Source organism: Pteropus vampyrus, unplaced genomic scaffold (assembly GCF_000151845.1).
Source record: "Pteropus vampyrus isolate Shadow unplaced genomic scaffold, Pvam_2.0 Scaffold6, whole genome shotgun sequence".
Taxonomy (NCBI): domain Eukaryota; kingdom Metazoa; phylum Chordata; class Mammalia; order Chiroptera; family Pteropodidae; genus Pteropus; species Pteropus vampyrus.
The window spans coordinates 4,547,514-4,565,716 of record NW_011888787.1 but is presented as its reverse complement, the minus strand read 5'-3'; the positions used below and the strand labels follow the sequence as shown (position 1 = coordinate 4,565,716).

At 48.9% G+C, this 18,203-nt stretch overlaps 1 protein-coding gene and 2 pseudogenes across 1 annotated transcript in view; all 3 read right to left on the bottom strand.

The window, feature by feature from the left end:
- TSPAN2 (tetraspanin 2) overlaps positions 1–18,193 on the bottom strand; it is a 48,476-nt gene extending 30,283 nt beyond the window's left edge. Inside the window, exon 1 of the mRNA XM_011366595.2 lies at positions 18,058–18,193. Within this exon, the coding sequence (XP_011364897.1) occupies positions 18,058–18,126 (69 nt within the window). The 5' untranslated portion in view covers positions 18,127–18,193. The remainder of the gene's footprint in view (positions 1–18,057) is intronic.
- Positions 3,233–3,351, bottom strand: LOC111745554 (annotated as a pseudogene).
- On the bottom strand, positions 6,205–6,323 carry LOC111745544 (annotated as a pseudogene).
- Positions 18,194–18,203: the final 10 nt, after the last annotated feature.

Genomic DNA, 18,203 nt, shown 5'->3' with positions numbered 1-18,203 from the left:
GAAGCGCGGGCTTCTTCCCAGTCCGCCCGGCTGCCCTGGGGTCCCGGGCGTGGACCGCGCGGAGCGGCCTGGGAGGCCCCTCGAAGAGAACTTTCCCGCAGCGACCCCCCTGGAAGGCATCTGTGCCCTGCCTCACTGTCCCTTGCCTCCTGACCAGTGCCACAGTGAGAGTGGACTGTGTTTCAGCCACCAGGTCATCAAGACCAAGATGAACTCCAAGACCTGGGGGAAACCTGCTTTTCTCCACTGAAAGAAAACACACCAGTGCCCAGTGAGAAAGCGGTTTCAGAGGCGTCTGGAGCCCTACCTACCCAAGGCCTCACGGTCATCGCGCTGCCTGGGGATGGTTTTGCAGGCTCGGAGGGAGCTTGGCTGGATTTTTTTTTTGGTTGCTATTTTGAGTTTCCATGGAAAGTGAAAAAGGAAAAAATAATTTTCTGAAAAAGCATGGTCTGTGTGCCGTGAGGCTCATGGAGAGGCTGAGTGGCTGGCGCGGGCAGCGGCTAGGCAGGCTGGCAGCTGGTAGAGTCATCGCCTGCTTCCTCTCCACCACTCTGAGGGCTTTTGTGAGGCTCTGCACGGAAGCCGAGGTCTTTTCTGCCATTGCGGGACTGTTACAACAGGCTCCGGCCCCAGCATCCTCTCTCCACAAACACTCATCCCTTGAGGCACAAGGCGAAAGGAAGCAGAGATGCAAAAATAGCCCCTGGTTCCGCCTACCCTCCCAGTTAGTGTTGGGCTGCCCTGGCCTATCACCAGGTGAAAAGTTTAGGGGCTGCCCCTGCCCCCAACAGGAAGACAGAAGGACATAGGTCCGGGAGGAAGAGGTTTAATAAGGTAAAATAAAATCTAAGCCAGGTCGGGCTGAGCCTTCGTACACAGGATCCTTCTATCTGTGGGGTTATTTGTAAAGACCTGGGGCTACCCTTTGGGGCTATCTGGCTGGGTTTATATGAAGCCTTTATCCTTCATCGCCATCCGTACCCTCAAGGCCGGTTCCCTCGGTTGCGGCTCCTTCAGAAGAGCCGCATGACTTCAGCAAGGAGGGTTTAGAGGGGCAGAGTTCTACCAGCTGGACTCTCCAGCGCAGAATAACTAAAAGTTTCCAGTACTTAGAGGAAAGCACTAATTGGATAATGTGAGGGACAGCTAAAGGAACTGGGCTCGACTAGCTTTAAAAGATTTTTGCATTTTTAAAAAGGGTAGCCTGGCATGGAAAAATATTGAAAGAAGTCATGCGAAAACACTAACAATATTTATCTTTGAAGGTGGGATTTTGCAGGCGACTCTTTTCACTATGTTTTCTGCATTGAGCATACATTATTCTTCTAAGTTTAAAAACATTTTAAAAAAGCGTGATATAGTAGTTTGTTCAATCCAGAAAAAGTGCGGAGCGTTTTCTTGCACCATACTTTAGTTTGGGAGGAAACCAGCTTCAAGGTCATTGCGGATTCTGGTACAGGGAAGAACGCAATGCCCTTGCGAAAGCACCATCCTAGGAGCACCAGGGGTAGATGTGCCCAGCAGAGCCTCACAGACAACCCTGCCCACTCACTTCAGTGGTGACTTGATGGAAAGATAGTTTCCAAATACAAAGCAAAGTCTATTGACAGAGGCATCAGGCCAAGGCCTGCAGCCACCAAGCAGACTATGGAGGAGGTGACTGGTCCCAGGGACACCCTACCACATGGCCACATTTTTGGCATCTCTGTCCACAAACTCTAATTTATAGCTGTCTGGGATCATCCTCCCAGACGGAATACATTTGTCCACTGCTGGCACAGATGTGTTTGATGCAGAGTGGAAAATTAAAAGAGAGGTTGCAATTTAAAGCCACGGGGCAAGGAGAAAAAAATCTGCACTTGCTCACCCACGCCACCCCACTCAACCCAAACCACACGGGTTTCCTCCTGAGTCAAGGAAACTGTGGCTTAGCTGAATGTCATCACTGCGTGGAGGGAATCCTCCCTGCCTGCAGCTGCTCGCTGTGTCAGGGCCGCTGTGGGCGAGGACCTGGCCAGGCCTGAGGCTGCTTGTGACGAGAGCGATCACTGCTTTGCAAAATGGCATCAACAGAGACCACGCAGCCCTTTGGTCCTTCTCAACTTGCCATTCTCATAAGGCTCTTGACTTGCTCTGTGTTCACTGGGCTTCGGTTGATTGCCACATTGAAAACAATGCACACCGGTTCCGGAACGAAGTGAGCAAGTCCAGTGCCATTAAGTTCCATTGCTCTGTGCGACCCATTCCCAGGAAGAGGCGAGTCACTGCATGACCTGAAGGAAGCCTTCGGGCCCCTAGAATCTTACATTTTAACCCTCCTAGATCGAAACCCCGCACCCTGTGCTCGTGCTCTCGTCTTCCTTTCAATCTCAGCCACTCTTGCATTCAGACGCAACACTCACTGCATCTGAGCCAATGTCAGAAACAGGGAACGAGAGGCTGCTGCTTGTCTGTCTCTTTCCTTTTCTTGCCACTGCCCTCATCTCCTTTCACTTCCTCCCTGACCTTCAGGGAGTCACCGGTGGCCCGGGTCAGGTACTGTGCTCGGCATTAGAGAAACAACGATGAAAAAGACATGACTCCTGTCTAACGTGGAAGATGATCCCATAAACTAATAAATGCAACATCGCGCAGGAAGTGTGCTCAGTGAAAGAGTGTCACGCTGCCCAGGGATCAGAGCAAAGTGTGACACGCAGAGTTCAACACAAGCACTCCATCTCGATTTACATCTTGAAGGATGAGTAAGAAGTCACCGAGCAGGGAAAGAGCCAGGCAGAGGGAACAGTGTGGGTCGGGCTTTGCTTCCTTCCCTGGAACACTGTACTGGGGGGAGGTCAGAGTCTGGAGCTTGATTTGGGGCAGACGGCTCACGGCTTCTACTTAGCTTGCTACCATCTTGGAAGGCCCGTGGCAGGGCCTGGAGGGGAGGGGGGAAGGGAGCTACTCATTTGATGAGTGCTGCCTGCTGTGAGTCATAGTGAGGAGCCAAAGATAAAGCCCCGGGTGGCTGAACGCCAGAGGGGGATGCTACGGGGTGGTGAGTAGGGAGGACCATGAAGGGGCTGCTCTACTGATGGAAGAACTTAGCTGAGGGCTACCCTGCTTCCAGGACTAGTACCAATCCCTATGCCTTTGGGATAATTATCACTAGAAAGGTTGTTTTCCTAATAATGGACTTTCTCATACAACAGTATGAATTGGGCTCTGACGTTAATCATTTTTTCTTTAACGCTTACAGTACCTGATCTTCCTAGGTGGTCTCCCATCCAAGTCCTAACCAGGCCCGACACTGCTTGGCTTCTGAGATCAGACGAGATCGGGCACGTTCGGGGTGGCGTGGCCGTAGACTGATGTTAACCATTTAATGAATATTCATTGAGCATGTAATGTGAGCCAGGAGCCAAGAATTCATAGATGCAGACGACCCAGTCTCAGGGGCTCGTGGAGAAGCTGAACCCTACTGGGTGGTCTAGGAAGGACACTAACCCTGCAGGTAAGAATTCGATCACAAAACTGGCCCACTAGAACGTGCCAGAAATCATCATTGTTGGCGTCTCCATTTCTTTTCTGAGTCCCAATTGTGCATTCTTAGGCACTCAGTGTGACGAAACAGGATTTGGAGGGCAAAAGTGGGCCCACTATTTAAAAAGAGGAAAAAAGTAAAAATAGAAAAAAAACAAAAGGATGAAAGACATATATCCATATCATTAAAGAGGGGGAATCACCCGCTATAATTATATTATGCATTTCATGGGCATGTTATTTCAATAGCTAACTATATCACAGAAAGTTCACAGGACACGAAGTTGCGAATTGTAAGCACATGTGTTTAGAGAAGACAGTTTGCGCTCTAAAACTAAAGTAGCAGAAGAGGATTACAGACCTGAGTAGAGAGCACCAAAAGCAAAGGGGACCGACAGGAAGTTTCCAGCCTTTATCCTTCATCGCCATCCGTACCCTCAAGGCCGGTTCCCTCGGTTGCGGCTCCTTCAGAAGAGCCGCATGACTTCAGCAAGGAGGGTTTAGAGGGGCAGAGTTCTACCAGCTGGACTCTCCAGCGCAGAATAACTAAAAGTTTCCAGTACTTAGAGGAAAGCACTAATTGGATAATGTGAGGGACAGCTAAAGGAACTGGGCTCGACTAGCTTTAAAAGATTTTTGCATTTTTAAAAAGGGTAGCCTGGCATGGAAAAATATTGAAAGAAGTCATGCGAAAACACTAACAATATTTACCTTTGAAGGTGGGATTTTGCAGGCGACTCTTTTCACTATGTTTTCTGCATTGAGCATACATTATTCTTCTAAGTTTAAAAACATTTTTAAAAAGCGTGATATAGTAGTTTGTTCAATCCAGAAAAAGTGCGGAGCGTTTTCTTGCACCATACTTTAGTTTGGGAGGAAACCAGCTTCAAGGTCATTGCTGATTCTGGTACAGGGAAGAACGCAATGCCCTTGCGAAAGCACCATCCTAGGAGCACCAGGGGTAGATGTGCCCAGCAGAGCCTCACAGACAACCCTGCCCACTTCAGTGGTGACTTGATGGAAAGATAGTTTCCAAATACAAAGCAGAGTCTATTGACAGAGGCATCAGGCCAAGGCCTGCAGCCACCAAGCAGACTATGGAGGAGGTGACTGGTCCCAGGGACACCCTACCACATGGCCACATTTTTGGCATCTCTGTCCACAAACTCTAATTTATAGCTGTCTGGGATCATCCTCCCAGACGGAATACATTTGTCCACTGCTGGCACAGATGTGTTTGATGCAGAGTGGAAAATTAAAAGAGAGGTTGCAATTTAAAGCCACGGGGCAAGGAGAAAAAAATCTGCACTTGCTCACCCACGCCACCCCACTCAACCCAAACCACACGGGTTTCCTCCTGAGTCAAGGAAACTGTGGCTTAGCTGAATGTCATCACTGCGTGGAGGGAATCCTCCCTGCCTGCAGCTGCTCGCTGTGTCAGGGCCGCTGTGGGCGAGGACCTGGCCAGGCCTGAGGCTGCTTGTGACGAGAGCGATCACTGCTTTGCAAAATGGCATCAACAGAGACCACGCAGCCCTTTGGTCCTTCTCAACTTGCCATTCTCATAAGGCTCTTGACTTGCTCTGTGTTCACTGGGCTTCGGTTGATTGCCACATTGAAAACAATGCACACCGGTTCCGGAACGAAGTGAGCAAGTCCAGTGCCATTAAGTTCCATTGCTCTGTGCGACCCATTCCCAGGAAGAGGCGAGTCACTGCATGACCTGAAGGAAGCCTTCGGGCCCCTAGAATCTTACATTTTAACCCTCCTAGATCGAAACCCCGCACCCTGTGCTCGTGCTCTCGTCTTCCTTTCAATCTCAGCCACTCTTGCATTCAGACGCAACACTCACTGCATCTGAGCCAATGTCAGAAACAGGGAACGAGAGGCTGCTGCTTGTCTGTCTCTTTCCTTTTCTTGCCACTGCCCTCATCTCCTTTCACTTCCTCCCTGACCTTCAGGGAGTCACCGGTGGCCCGGGTCAGGTACTGTGCTCGGCATTAGAGAAACAACGATGAAAAAGACATGACTCCTGTCTAACGTGGAAGATGATCCCATAAACTAATAAATGCAACATCGCGCAGGAAGTGTGCTCAGTGAAAGAGTGTCACGCTGCCCAGGGATCAGAGCAAAGTGTGACACGCAGAGTTCAACACAAGCACTCCATCTCGATTTACATCTTGAAGGATGAGTAAGAAGTCACCGAGCAGGGAAAGAGCCAGGCAGAGGGAACAGTGTGGGTCGGGCTTTGCTTCCTTCCCTGGAACACTGTACTGGGGGGAGGTCAGAGTCTGGAGCTTGATTTGGGGCAGACGGCTCACGGCTTCTACTTAGCTTGCTACCATCTTGGAAGGCCCGTGGCAGGGCCTGGAGGGGAGGGGGGAAGGGAGCTACTCATTTGATGAGTGCTGCCTGCTGTGAGTCATAGTGAGGAGCCAAAGATAAAGCCCCGGGTGGCTGAACGCCAGAGGGGGATGCTACGGGGTGGTGAGTAGGGAGGACCATGAAGGGGCTGCTCTACTGATGGAAGAACTTAGCTGAGGGCTACCCTGCTTCCGGGACTAGTACCAATCCCTATGCCTTTGGGATAATTATCACTAGGAAGGTTGTTTTCCTAATAATGGACTTTCTCATACAACAGTATGAATTGGGCTCTGACGTTAATCATTTTTTCTTTAACGCTTACAGTACCTGATCTTCCTAGGTGGTCTCCCATCCAAGTCCTAACCAGGCCCGACACTGCTTAGCTTCTGAGATCAGACAAGATCGGGCACGTTCGGGGTGGCATGGCCGTAGACTGATGTTAACCATTTAATGAATATTCATTGAGCATGTAATGTGAACCAGGAGCCAAGAATTCATAGATGCAGACGACCCAGTCTCAGGGGCTCGTGGAGAAGCTGAACCCTACTGGGTGGTCTAGGAAGGACACTAACCCTGCAGGTAAGAATTTGATCACAAAACTGGCCCACTAGAACGTGCCAGAAATCATCATTGTTGGCGTCTCCATTTCTTTTCTGAGTCCCAATTGTGCATTCTTAGGCACTCAGTGTGACGAAACAGGATTTGGAGGGCAAAAGTGGGCCCACTATTTAAAAAGAGGAAAAAAGTAAAAATAGAAAAAAAACAAAAGGATGAAAGACATATATCCATATCATTAAAGAGGGGGAATCACCCGCTATAATTATATTATGCATTTCATGGGCATGTTATTTCAATAGCTAACTATATCACAGAAAGTTCACAGGACACGAAGTTGCGAATTGTAAGCACATGTGTTTAGAGAAGACAGTTTGCGCTCTAAAGCTAAAGTAGCAGAAGAGGATTACAGACCTGAGTAGAGAGCACCAAAAGCAAAGGGGACGGACAGGAAGTTTCCTTGAAGAAGTGGCTATCTGCCAGAAGCCGTCATTTAGCAAGAAACGGAACTCGTTAGTGGACTTCGATTTCATTTAACTGAACTTATTTCCATTTTCCTGGGATCGCTGATGAAACGTTCTATCCTGAGGACATATTTTTTTTTTTTTTCACTTAAACAAAAAAAAAAAGCTTCATAAATCACAAACATGGTTCTTCAGGATGGCACTAATTGGAGGAAGAGGGGTGCTGAGATGCAAAAAGGCAAAGATTACTCCCCAGATGTGGGTCGTCCAGGCTTCCCAGCTTCCCCCCCCCACCCCCCCACCGTGCTCCCAGAGCACGCCAGCCGACCCTGGTCACAAAGAGCAAACACAGGCTACTCTGCTGTCTGGTGACTAAGCCTGGAAGTAAGCTTTTCTCTTTTGGGTAAAAAGCACCACTTAGGGAAGTTCTCAGGCAGTACATGTGTTTTTACCTGGATGGGAGACACGATTGTCCCCAGACACTCTAGCCACACAGTTTCAGTTCCTTCTTCCACGAGAGGGAAAAACTCTCCTCCCCTCCCTGTGCACCTAACTCATGCCCACTCACAGGTCTCAGCTCTGGTGTCACTTCCCCTGGGACGACTATCCTGGCCTAGCTATGTACCTTTCCTCATGTTGCCTATGACCATTTCTATTTAAATATTTCTGTAATTACTTTTAAATTAAGACCTGAGCTTTGTGAAGGCAGGAACAAGGTCTCTGTTGCTGTGTCCTGAGCACCTACCCCCGTGCCTTGCAGAGTGAGTTCCTAACAGATATCTGTTAAATGAGTGAGTGACACGGCATCACATAGGTACCACTGAGGCTGTGCTATGGACTGAACTGTAACACTGCCCCACCCCTCGACAATTCATATGCTGAAGCCCTACCCCTGAATGTGATGGTGTTTGGAGGTGGGACCTCTGGGAGATGATTAGGTTCAAATGAGGTCACGAGGGTGAGGCCCTCAAGATAGGATTAGTGCCTTATAAGAAAAAACACCAGAGAGATGATTCCACCTCCCCTAATCTCCCCCACCTCTCTCTCTCTCTCTGTCTCTCTGTCTCTCTGTCTCTCTGTCTCTCTGTCTCTCTCTCTCTCTCTCTCCCTTCCTGTGCCATGTGGGGACACAGAGAGAAGGCAGCCTTCTGAAAGCCAGGAAGAGAGTGCTCACCAGGAACTGAATTGGGCCACACCTTGACCTTGGACTTCCCAGCCTCCAGAACTGTGAGAAATAAACTCTTGTTCTTTAAGTTGCCCAGTCTATGGGATTTTGTTATGGCCACCTGACCTGCCTAAGACAGGGCGATTTTGAACGACCTCCCTCACAGCCCTCCAAGGGAATACCTTGCAAAGTACTATTTCAAATTTATTTGCATGCGGGAAACACTTTGTAGACACCTCCGAAGGCACTGTGTGAACACACTGTTGATTATACTCAGCAAAACACTTTCTCAAAGAAAAACAAAACAAAACTAGAGCACGTAGTATCAGTTCTGTATTTTCCTAAGCTTGAAGGGACGTATGCTATGCATCACGCATGGACACGAAGAGAAAACTTATACACGCCTTTTATAGGCAGGAGTGTATGAACACTGAATGTGACTGTAGACACACACACACACACACACACACACACACACACACACACACACGGCGCTCATGTGAAAGAATGAACAAAATGAATTCTGTATTCTTGCTTCTCCAGGGTGAATACCATGTGTACACATGACCCAACTAATTTGCAATTCTCTTCTTTGGGATGAAGTCACACAGAGTTGGAAATGACACTTTAAGCCTACAGTTTTCATTAAAAGCTTTTAAGCTAATACTTGCTCCTGCTGGCAATTCTCATCCCCGATGGAATCAAGTAATGAGCACTCACAATTCTTGATGTGATTACAAACCACATTATGATACTATGAGGGTAATGGAGTCTCATCCTTTTAGCAGGCAAAAGTCAGAAGCCTATTCGCTCTGGATGATGACACTAATTTTCTCGAAGAGGAAAGCCAGCTCCCAACATTTTCATCCTAGCATAGTGAAAGCAAGGCAAGGATTCAGATGGCGCTGTCTCAAAATCGAGGATTTTGTCAAGAAACACAAGAGCCAAAAGCCTATGACATCCATACGACCGCCTCCGAGGAACCTTGCTGTCTCAACATCAGGACCAGGTGAGGTGGAATCGGGGGCCGGACCCTGGCAGCGTCTGATGAGATAGCTGTTAGTTTGCAAATGTTAGATACAAGTGTTTCTGACTTCCCCTATTATTTTTCCTCAAAACGATTTCTTAAGAACAAGCTCATGCTAAGACATTCCTAAAAGACTTCCTTCGGGTGAAGATATATTTTAAAATCAATCGGTGCTTAATTCTCTGCGCCGATGGGAGGGTTCCGCCCTCCAAACCATGACAGAATTGGGAATGTTTTATTCCTCTTGGAAAGAACACTGGGCTGGCTGTGTATCTGTGCCAAACATGCCTTCTTCTTTTAGGTTGTTATAAACTTGTGTGGATTGACGGACATTGCTGGAGGCAGCATAGAGGTGCCAGGGATAGGATAACAAGATCAGGGAAAAGAAACGAACTCGATGAAAAGCTTGCTGCGAATGATCAAGCAGATAACTTAAATATACATAGTGGAAAGTGTGTTATGTTTATTCCGTGGTTATACATGATGCCTTTTCTCTAAAGAAATATAGGGAATCTGAGGAGGGGAGGAGAGATCAGCGAGAATTAGGGAAAAGATGGTGGCTGTGGTTTTCTTTAATTGTCACAGACTACTGGCTAATGATTCCAGTGCGCAGATGGCATCATGTGAAGATCAAATACACAGAGAACTAAAATCCAATCCACCAAGTTACAGAAGTGCCTTACACCCAATGCCTGCCTTACCTCACCTAAGGGGTGAGCTCCAGGAGGACAAACGGGTCTTTTCTAAGTCCTCGGCACTTTCGCCTTGGAGCATCCAGCTGGCTCCTACCCCAGGCTCGTCCTCTGAATAAACTTACCCGAGGGCTATATTGACTACTGCGACATCTCATCTATATTGAGCTTTATATCAACAAAGACAGGACATTAAACAATATTTATTTTACAGCCTAATATTTTTCAAGGTAGTTGGCGAGAACCACTCTTGAGCAGATAATCAGGATTCTTACACCTCAATCAATAACAACGATCTTTACCCAGTTTTAGTTGTTACAGAGAGACAATGAGAGGAAAAAATATTTCAGGCAGAACTCAGGTTAAATTGAAACAAGCCAAAACACTTTGTATCTTAAAAAGTTAGGTTGGATGAATCCAGGAGAAATCATGAAAGTCTAGCTTGGTGTTCTAGAGAGGTTTTTCTTTACAGCAGTTTTACCGGAAGCTGTTTGTGGTCACGAAGGCAGGGAGTACCAGGCCACAGGGGACTGGGCAGATCCGTGCGTGCACGGGAAGGACAAAAGCCTGACTGGCTGAGTGGCAGCAGCTCCCAAGGCCTCCGTCGCTGCCCCGTTGGGGGTGCTTGGCCAGCCAGCCCTGCCTAATTCTCTTGTGTATGAGCTGACTCCCCATCACCGTTATGATGGGGGAGACAGGGCTTGGGACCCCCTTTGGAACATGTGCCAACTGCTCTTCTAGAAAAGTTTGCCTCTTCTGAGTGTTCAGACTGAGTAAAGATGCCCTTAGAGAGGATCATAACAAAAACGTGCACCCTTACAGTGCTGTGCTGCTGAGGAGCTTGTAGCTGATAACAACGGGGGCTCTCGCATCTTGGGCTTGAATCAGGCTCTGCCACTTACCAGCCTGTCATCTCGGGCAAGTCACATAATCTCTTTAACCCCCACCTTCCTCGGCCGCAAAGTGGAGGTAGTAATAGTGCCTCCATAAGAGATTAAATGAGTTACATTACATGCTCAGGGCAGTGAGTGCCTGGCACTCTGTGTGGTGGTGGCAGACTCACTAATGCTACATTTCAACTGGAACCCAACCCTGCTCGAGACAGGAAGCAGCGCCATTAACACGGTCCCCGCTGCCCTCCTCTGCCCATCGCCATTTCTGCCCTGCACTCTTTATCCATAACGGCCTGAGCTTTCCCAACCTTCTATGCTAGACATGCCAGTTTTAGGTGTTAGTTGTTAGTTTTTAGTTTTTATGAGACCCGTTCAGAGAAAAGCAGGAAACGACAACTTATGAGAGATCTAACTATATTAAGGCTAGAGCTGTCCAACAGGACTTTCTCCAGTGATAGCATCGTAAGTGTTCTCTAGCTGCACCATCCAGAACTGTAGCCACTAGCCACTGTGATGACTGAGCACTTGAAACGTGGCTAGAGCGACTCAGGAACTGAATTTTATGTTTATTTTAATATTAACTTCTTTTTGAATAGCCAATAGGCAGTTATCAGCACAGCCACCACCCTGGGGAGCGCAGGCCTGGAATTTCCGTGTTGACGAAGCTTCCACCTTCTCTCCCTGCCCACCTGCAGCCTTGGAATGGGTGAACACAGACCCCAGGGCCACACACAGAAGCCCAGCTCCGCCACTGGCTAGCTCTGCGTCCCGGGGCACGTTTCGTAAACTCTCTGCACCTGTTTTGTCATTTGTAGACTGGGGGTGACAACAAGTGGGGGTCGTCGTGAGGATTAAAGGAGTTAAATACAACAGGCACTTAGGAAAGCAGCTGGCCCACAGCACATATTTATATAATGCTAACTAGTCTTCAAGTTTTTGCTACTAAAATTAAGTTTAAACACTGTCTCTGGATACGCAGCCTTTCTCAATTCCCATCTTGCTTTTCCTCTGACTGAAACCGATCGTCACTGTTCTCAACCTCTGTCCTGCTTCTCCCACGTGCTGAGTGTTTCATGCAGCTCTGCGCACCTGCATTTCTGGAATGCATCAAGGACTGAATCCAACACTGGATATGATCTCCCTGGGCAGAGACTTCACATTTTCCAAGCCGGGGGCATTTCTCATACCTTATATTCCCCTGCCCTGATAAGTTAACACAGTGAGAAGAACACAGGGTTTAAAGTCAGAAGATCTGGGTTTGAATTCTGCCTTGGTTCCTCCCTCGTCTTTTGATCTTAGACAAGCCACCTGCTGTGCCGGACTTTCAGCGTCCACGTCTGTAAAATGGGGATAATTATATTATTTTGCGGGATCGTTGTGATTCACGACCAAATGGGGTAATGCATATGAAAGCATTCTGTAAACTAAAACATCATAGGAATGTTAGTTAGCACTATTATTTTCGTTCCCAATTACATCCAAAGAGGATGAGAAGGTGGGAACACAGAAACCCCTGCTCATCGTGGGAGGTGCCCCCGCCCATCTGACATTCTCCCCTGAGAGGCCTCTTCAGTTCCTTTGCCTTAATTCCTTAGCGACTATGACATGAGTTGTCTCAGGGGCCAGTGTAGCATCACTTGCTTTGGGAGAACAGCCTTGTTGTAACATTAACTATCAGTTCTGAGGTGGGAGATGGAGGTTCTCTTTTGTGACACTTGGTTGGAGACCCGAAGATACTGCATGGGTTATATTCTAGAATTACACAGTGAAATGCAGTGGACCACGGACAGGGGGCCACCTGGTAATTCTGGAAACTACCAATCATGGTACAGTAATGGTAGCATGGTGACGGGAATAAGGACACCTGCCACAGGGAAGCCAGGTGAACAGGCCCCGGGGAGGGCGCTCCCTGCCCCGCTTGGAACCGAGCCACCAGTAGGCCTTTAACCTCCTCAGGCCACATCTACACCAGCGGTTCTCAAAGTGTGTTCTTTGGACCAGCAGCATCAGCGTCACCCGGGGGCTTGTAAGAAACGCAGACCTACAGAATCAGAATATATATCTGAACAAGATCCCTGAGCAATTTTCACGCACGCCGAAGGTTGAGCGGCACCGATCACCCACTGGCTTCCCCTTGGCACAGAGGCAGGGCAGGGGACACGTAAGCGGTTCCCGCGCTGGGGTCCATGCACACAGCCCTGTCATCTGAGCCATGCCAGTTACCACTGACCATCTTCCAGGTGCCCAGGGGTGGAGGCAGGAGGCTCCCAGCACAGCACAATCTCTGTCCTCAAGGAGCAAAGACATTAGAGAGAGAAAGGCTCGAGCGCCTCAAGATCGAGGACTGCATCTAAATCATTTTTGAATGCCCAGCATTTGGCAAGGTACCCAGCACATAGTAGGTGGTCAGCACATGTTTGCTGAGTGACTAATTGCTGAGAAGAAATCCCTCTTCCAGCTCCACGCTCTGACTCTTGCTGCTTTGCTTGGTCGGCATAAAGGGCATCTGTTTCCCTTTATGAACCTCTTGGATTCTGGATTCTATGTTCCCACCCGTACTTCTAGTGTTTAAATATGACTACCGCTAATGCCCTATGTTAATGAGAATTTACTATGCGCATATACCATACTTACAACTTTACATAGATTTACTCATTTTACCTGCACAAAGATCATAGATTGATGTTAGTACTTGATTATGTCTATTTTACAGATGAGAAAATCGAAGCTCAAAGAGATTAAAGGCCTTACTAACCAAGCTCCCCAATTAGTAAGCCAGGCCTAAGGAAACTTAAACCCCAGGCGATGGGCTGCCAGCGTCCACCTTCCCGGCTCTGAAGTCCTGCACAAGAATTGCCACGCTGCCTGCACCTGTCCTAGGTCTACCAGACAACTGGAACCAGAGCTCTATCCTCTGGCACCTATCAGAGAGTCCTCGCCCCTCCCAGCAACACCAGGCCCCCCTCATCCACATTAGGGGGGGCTAGCCACTGCTGCTCCCTTCCCACCGTGACAGAAATCAGCAATGAAGACCGTCCTACAAGGCTGAGGAAATTCCTACCTGCTTTCTGGGGTGGTCTCGCTTTTGGGTGGACGCCAAAGAATACTTTCTTCAGGCACTTTTTTAAACCAGTCTTTCTGACAGGTGGTAGCTCTGAAGTTATTGTTTGAACTAAGTTTGGGAACGAGGAGGAGGCAGCTTCTGTAAGCCCCCGCAGAGTCAAACATCTTTCACTCCCAAGCTCACGTGACATCGTCTTTCCTAAAAGCGCTTGTCAGGTATCACCGGGTGAAACCCCAAAGCTGCATTCATCATGGTGAGAAGGAAAAGCGAGCAACTTCAGACAAGCCATATATGGCATCCGACTCTCAACAATGAACAGTCTTGCTTCCTGTTGGTGGGTAGCCCTGAGCAGCGCGTACAGCACAATGATAGGAAAACGCTGAGCATACAACAATGAACCAAGGAATAAACAGCGCCCAGGTTTTTCTTTAAACCAACATATGCGGCTTGGTGGATTGTGGTGGTTTATTTATATTGCTATGCAACAGGGGAGAAAAATAAAGGTGATTTCAGTGAAAGGCATGGGGACATGCCACGCTATCAGATCGTCGTGTCCGAATTTAGACCTGGCAGGGTCTAAAAGGGTTTCGCGTTTGACATCAACCATGATAACAGAGATGAATTTAGTGGGGTTCATGGCTAGGCTTTACTTTTGTTTTTTAAAATTCGGTGGTGAATAGAGCCAGCGGCCGTGGGCCAGGGAGCGCTGCGCTGGCCTGGCAGGGTCTAGCCGAATGTTTATAAAATCAGGAACATGGCCTAAGGAAACTTAAACTGAGCTGCCAGAAGGAGGTTGCCAATCGATTTGTCAAATTGCAGATCACAAAACATACCCCACCCTGGCCTCTGTGCCTGCCTTCTGAGGAGTTCCTGACGGGAAAGGAAGTGTTGTCACAGAGGGGGACCTTATATCTCAGAAGGGCGGGCCCGCGAGCATCTAAGTGTGTGTGTAAATATTATACTTGAAGTCAAGGTAAAGCCTGTCTTTTCAGGAAAACTGTCCCTCGCCTTCTGCTCTTTACCCAAACTTCCCACAAACCCCTCCAGCCAGGAAAAAACAACTTCAGAAACCAGGGTGGGGCTTTTCTGGAATCAGGTTACGGCAAAGGTGGAGAACTAGTTCATCTGTCCCAAAGGATCATTTTCCCCTAAACCATTAGGTACCTGTTTTAGTTCGCCCCTTTCCCTTTGGTTGGGCAGGTAGAGATGTGGGAAGGCTGCCTGTGACTGCGGCTATTCCAAGACCCTCGGCGCCCTCCCTTCTGCCTCCCGCCCCCCCCCCCATTGAATTAGAAGAGAAGAATCCTCCATATTCCCCTCCTGGGCTCAGTCTGTGCAAACACAGAACAAATGACTAGGTCAGGAGCAGGAAGAGAGAGGCTCGGTCCTCCAGATAAAGTCGAGGATTCCTTATCTGTGCAAATTGGGAAGGCCATTTGTACCAAGCTCTCTCACCTGCAGACTTGTTTGTTTATTCTGCAGGTATTTATTGAGTGCTTCCTACATGCTGGGCACTTTTCTGGACACTGGAGATGCAGCCGTGAGCAAAAGAGAAAAAAATCCCTGCTCTCTCGGTGATCTAAGTTCTAGCGGGGAACATCCACACATACAAGTTGAGAAGATAACGTGTAGTGATTCCGAAAGAAAGAAAAGCGGCAAGTCACTTGGTAAACATACACACTGTTCCCCAACATTAAGGGACTGGGGAAGAGAGCTAACTTTTACTGAATGCTTGGCTCGTGGGAAAGTGAGCTCAGATGCTTTCCGTATTTCCTTTTAATCTCCTCAATAAGTCTATTCCCCCAACTGTACCCATGAGAAAACGAAGGCCTGGAAGTCAGGGTAACATGCTCGAGCACACCCTGCTTGGGATCCCCGCCCCCAAGCCCCATTCCTTCGTCGGATGGTGGCCCCATGCACGCTTGCTGTTCCTCTGCTGGTGGACGGTGTCACCTCCTCACTTTCGTCTACCCCCATACCATCAGTCCTTCGGTTCAACTTACACATCCCCTTCTTCAGGAGAACCATCCTGACCCCTCACGACTGCTGTGAACCTTTCACTAATCTCTTCCATTAGATCATAAAAACGAAAGGTCATGTCTAACCCCAGTGGCTAACACATCATAAGCCCACAAACATCACTTTGTTCTTGCCTCCCTCCCTGACTGTTTATGGTCAGAAGTGTGAAATTTGCCACTTGATTTTATAGGGTCCTTTTTGTTTGTCGTTGTTCTATATGCATTGGTCTTATTTCCTCAACTACATTAGCAGCTTAGGGATCAGTATTTATATTTATAAATGCTATATATTTATTTATTTTTACACATGTATAAATTATCTTTATAATGCTTGTTTAATAATTGTTGAATAGAGTGGTTCTCAAACTTGAGCACACATGAGAATTATCTGGAGGGCTTGTTAAAAATAGCTTGCTGGGTACTTCCCCCAGAGTTTCTGATTTGGCAGGCCTGGAATGGGGCTGAGAATGTATACTTCTGACAAATTCCCAGGAGATGCTGAAGCTGCTGGCCCAGGAACCACACTTGGAGAACCAAGGTTAGGAGTGTAATGTGCGTAGGATGAGTTTGAGTCCCACCTGTGCCCCTAGCGGTGTAACCTTGGGCAAGTTAACCTATCTGAGCCTCTGTTTCTTCATCTGTAAAAATGGGGATAATAATAGTATGCACATCAGGATTGTCCTGAGGATTAAGTGTAATAATGAATGCAATCTGCTTAGCACTTTCCCTGACACATTGAAAATATTCAATAAATGCTTCCTCTTATCTCTGGACGGGCTGGCACAACATCAGGCACCAAATAGGCACTGAACTCAGCCTAAGAATTCTTTCTCAGGCTGATAGGCAACTTCTTTTGAATTTGTAAGCAGTGAGAGTGAAGGGTGTCACTGAGGCATGACATTTTTAACGAACAGCTCTTGAAATTAAGCCAGACTATTCAAAAGCACAGTATAAAAGGCCTTTCAAAATACGCCTCCCTGTAGTACGCTGGATGGAAATGCTCCCGTGTACAAAAGCCATATGTAGTTTTAAAATTCAGGGGCTATCTTGGGGCTACCTCCTTCACACCTTCCTCTGCGGAAGGATGCTGAGAATGGCAACTTGGCCTCTGAGAGCTTGAGTTGCTGGAGTCACCTAGGCATCTGGGCTAATGGGTTGGCAGACACAAGCAGAGCTCATCATTCAATAATTAATTAGCTGCAGTCCTGGGCAGACAACCACCCCAGAGCAATTAGGACAACCACTACCCTCCTCCATTCCAGTTGTTTCAAAGCTCCCAGGCCCCTGCTGTTCTAAGAACTTCTTCACCCAAAGCAAGATTTCTATTTTCCTCCAGGGTCTATCTGAGCAGTTATACTGGCCGACATTCTCTTGAGGAAGGCCAAGAAAGGATGTGCAGACAAGACAATTTTCAGGCCTTGTCCCACAGTTCTTTAGGGCCCAAGATATCTAGGGATCTAGTGATGGTCTAGCCCCAATCTCGAACCAATAATATAGGAGAAAAGGGTCACGGCCCTATCTCTCTGTGGACCACCAATCCCGAGAGTGTGTTCATTCAACGCAAAGTTGAATGAGATCATCCCTGGGAACATTAGTATGTAGCGGAGGCTGTGGGTTGGGGGTTGGGGGTTGGGGGTTGGGAGAGACGCTGCTGCCCCTCAGATGCCCCTCCCTTCCGCAGGTCCCCTTCAGAGAAGGGCACCACCACCTCCTCTCCTCCGGCGGGACCCCTCCCTAATCCTCAGAAGAAGGACGACCCTCTCCCGTCACCCCATACCATTTTCTCTCCTACCCCCAATTTCCTACCCTAAACCATCAGAGACCGGTGGTGAGTGCACACACTCGGACGGGGCACCACCCGGCAGCCCCGCGCGGGTTCCTGTCCCAGCGCGCTGGCCGGGCCGGGGCTCTGGGGGTCAGGGGGTGTGTGCACGGGCGGCTGGAGGGGAGCCGACCCTCAGGAGGTGAGGAGAGGCTGGTGTGCCCACACCTCGAGTCACCAGCTGCCAGATGAAAACCCAGGCAGAGATGTTCCTCAAAGGGAAGAGCCCAGGTCGTCTCCCCCCTTCTCACCATTTCCCTTTGCTCAATCTCTCTCTCTTTCGATTCTCTCCCCCTCCATCCCTCCCCTCCCTCTTTGTCTGCCTTCTTCTCACCTCCGGCGTTTGGAACACCCTGCCTTCTCCCGGAGCCCGGCTCGGACGCCGCAGCGGTCAGCTCCCCGGGGACCCGGGTCCCGCGCCCCGCCCGGCCCCCTCCCCTGCCCGGCCCTCTTGGCTCCGGGTCTCACCCAGAAGAGCAGGTTGAAGCCGAGAAGCAGGTACTTGATGCACCGCAGGCCCCCGCGGAAGCGCCCCATGCTGCGGCCCCGGCGGCGGGATCCCGAGTCCCCAGGCCCGCGACCAAGAGCCGGGAGCGGCGGGAGCCGGCCGGGAG